General features: G+C 38.3%; 1 protein-coding gene across 1 annotated transcript in view; it reads left to right on the top strand.

The window, feature by feature from the left end:
- Window positions 1–1,396, top strand: part of LOC110171951 (glutamate receptor ionotropic, delta-1-like) — a 428,946-nt gene extending 427,550 nt beyond the window's left edge. The window contains exon 14 of the mRNA XM_055149944.1: window positions 1,237–1,396. Within this exon, the coding sequence (XP_055005919.1) occupies window positions 1,237–1,396 (160 nt within the window). The remainder of the gene's footprint in view (window positions 1–1,236) is intronic.
- Window positions 1,397–2,761: the final 1,365 nt, after the last annotated feature.

Raw genomic sequence — 2,761 nt, 5'->3', positions numbered from 1 at the left:
GACGCTGTTTAAATCCAGACTCAAAACATTTCTGTTTAACTGTGCATATAACTGAAAGGTTTTCATTCCGCACTCTTCTCTCCAATTTATGTCTCTCTTTTTTAATTTTAATCTTCATGATTATTTATGTTTTGATTTGTTTTTATTATGATTTTAATGTATTTCTTATTCTGTAAAGCACTTTGAATTACTTTGTGTACGAATTGTGCTATACAAATAAACTTGCCTTGCCTTGCCTAAAGCAGGACTGAACCAGGTCTAAACAAGGACTAAACCACGACTAAACCAGAACTAAAGACCAGGTCTAGACCTGGTCTAAACCAGGTCTAAAATCAGGAGTAAACCAGGTCTAAAATCAGGACTAAACCAGATCTAAAACCAGGACTAAAACCAGGTCTAAACAACATGACACCTAACAGTAGGTTGACATAATTTAAGGTGATCTCATATAAAAAATAATTTCTGTATCAATAATATTTTTTAATATGGTTAAGGAAAGGCTTATCTTGTTACTGTCTTTTAACAGACAAAACCTCTTATGTTAAGATATCGTGGTCTTTGTTTCTCCATCTAATATTAATACAGATGGAAAAGTACATCGTAATCACCGGGAAAATGATTTAGCTCCCCTCTGGGACGATGAGATCATCACATTCTAGAATTCAAAATAGTTTTGGAGCCTGAGAAGCTGTCGCCGTAGCAACGTGATGTTCTAATGCCGCCCTGGATCTCCATGGTGATAGAACTCTGCTTGATGACATCATCAGAGAAGCACGACGCTGCTTTAAAGTAAACTTTGAGTGACACAGTGAAAAAAACACTAAAGTGACAGAATACTTTTACTACTGCTACTTCAAAGCAGCGCTCTGCTTTATGACATCATCAGTAAAGGACAAGCACAAAGCACAAAGCAACTTACTGTTTTGAAGAAGATTATAAGTATAACACGAAACAAACACTACAGACAGAGAATACTGCCACTTCTACTACTACAACTACTGCGTGTACTGCGTCTACTACGACTACTGCGTCTACTACGACTACTGCGTGTACTACGACTACTGCGTGTACTACGACTACTGCGTGTACTACAATTACTGCGTGTACTACAATTACTGCGTGTACTACAATTACTGCGTGTACTGCTACTAGAGCTACTACTGCACGTTTACACTAGAGCTTTTCTCTCTCTCTACTGCATATTTAAACAGAAAAAATGTCCTGCTGGTTTTGTAGAAAATCCCGACCTAAGGTCAATCGCCAAATCTTAGAGGCTGAGAACCACTTTCTCAGGTTCTTGCACGAGAACTTAGAAAGTGAGAACCAGCAACAGCACGAGACGATCCAAAACTTAAAGAATCAGAACCAGCAACAAAATGAGAGGATCAAAAGATGAGAGGATCCAAAACTTAGAAAATCAGAACCACCAACAAAACGAGACGATCCAAAACTTAAACAATCAGAACCAGCAACAAAACGAGAGGATTCAAAACTTAGAAAATCAGAACCAGCAACAAAACGAGAGGATCCAAAACTTAGAAAATCAGAACCAGCAACAAGACGAGAGGTTCGAAAACTTAGAAAATCAGAACCAGCAACAAAACAAGAGGATCCAAAACTTAGAAAATCAGAACCACCAACAAAACGAGACGATCCAAAACTTAAACAATCAGAACCAGCAACAAAACGAGAGGATTCAAAACTTAGAAAATCAGAACCAGCAACAAAACGAGAGGATCCAAAACTTAGAAAATCAGAACCAGCAACAAGACGAGAGGTTCGAAAACTTAGAAAATCAGAACCAGCAACAAAACAAGAGGATCCATAACTTAAATTGTGTCCAGGAACAGATCAAGAGGTTCGAAAACTTAGAAAATCAGAACCAGCAACAAGACGAGAGGTTCGAAGACTTAGAAAATCAGAACCAGCAACAAAACAAGAGGATCCAAAACTTAAATCGTGTCCAGGAACAGATCAAGAGGTTCGAAAACTTAGAAAATCAGAACCAGCAACAAGACGAGAGGTTCGAAGACTTAGAAAATCAGAACCAGCAACAAAACAAGAGGATCCAAAACTTAAATCGTGTCCAGGAACTGATCAAGAGGTTCGAAAACTTAGAAAATCAGAACCAGCAACAAGACGAGAGGTTCGAAGACTTAGAAAATCAGAACCAGCAACAAAACAAGAGGATCCAAAACTTAAATTGTGTCCAGGAACTGATCAAGAGGTTCGAAAACTTAGAAAATCAGAACCAGCAACAAGACGAGAGGTTCGAAGACTTAGAAAATCAGAACCAGCAACAAAACAAGAGGATCCAAAACTTAAATTGTGTCCAGGAACTGATCAAGAGGTTCGAAAACTTAGAAAATCAGAACCAGCAACAAGACAAGAGGTTCGAAGACTTAGAAAATCAGAACCAGCAACAAAACAAGAGGATCCAAAACTTAAATCGTGTCCAGGAATTGATCAAGAGGTTCGAAAACTTAGAAAATCAGAACCAGCAACAAGACGAGAGGATCCAAAACTTAGAAAATAAAAACCAGCAACAAAACAAGAGGATCCAAAACTTAAATCGTGTCCAGCAACTGATCAAGAGGTTCGAAAACGTAGAAAATCAGAACCAGCAACAAAACGAGACGATCCAAAATTCAATAAATTGTGTCCAGGAACTGATCAAGAGGTTCCAAACTTAAACAATCAGAACAAACATCTGCGCGAAAGGATCGAAAAGTCCTCGGTTAAGAACCAGAAGCTACAGATC

Source organism: Boleophthalmus pectinirostris, unplaced genomic scaffold (assembly GCF_026225935.1).
Source record: "Boleophthalmus pectinirostris isolate CB_2022bp ecotype Guang Dong unplaced genomic scaffold, ASM2622593v1 HiC_scaffold_14, whole genome shotgun sequence".
NCBI lineage: Eukaryota > Metazoa > Chordata > Actinopteri > Gobiiformes > Gobiidae > Boleophthalmus > Boleophthalmus pectinirostris.
The sequence above is the reverse complement of the archived record's forward strand: the minus strand, read 5'-3'. Positions and strand labels throughout refer to the sequence as shown.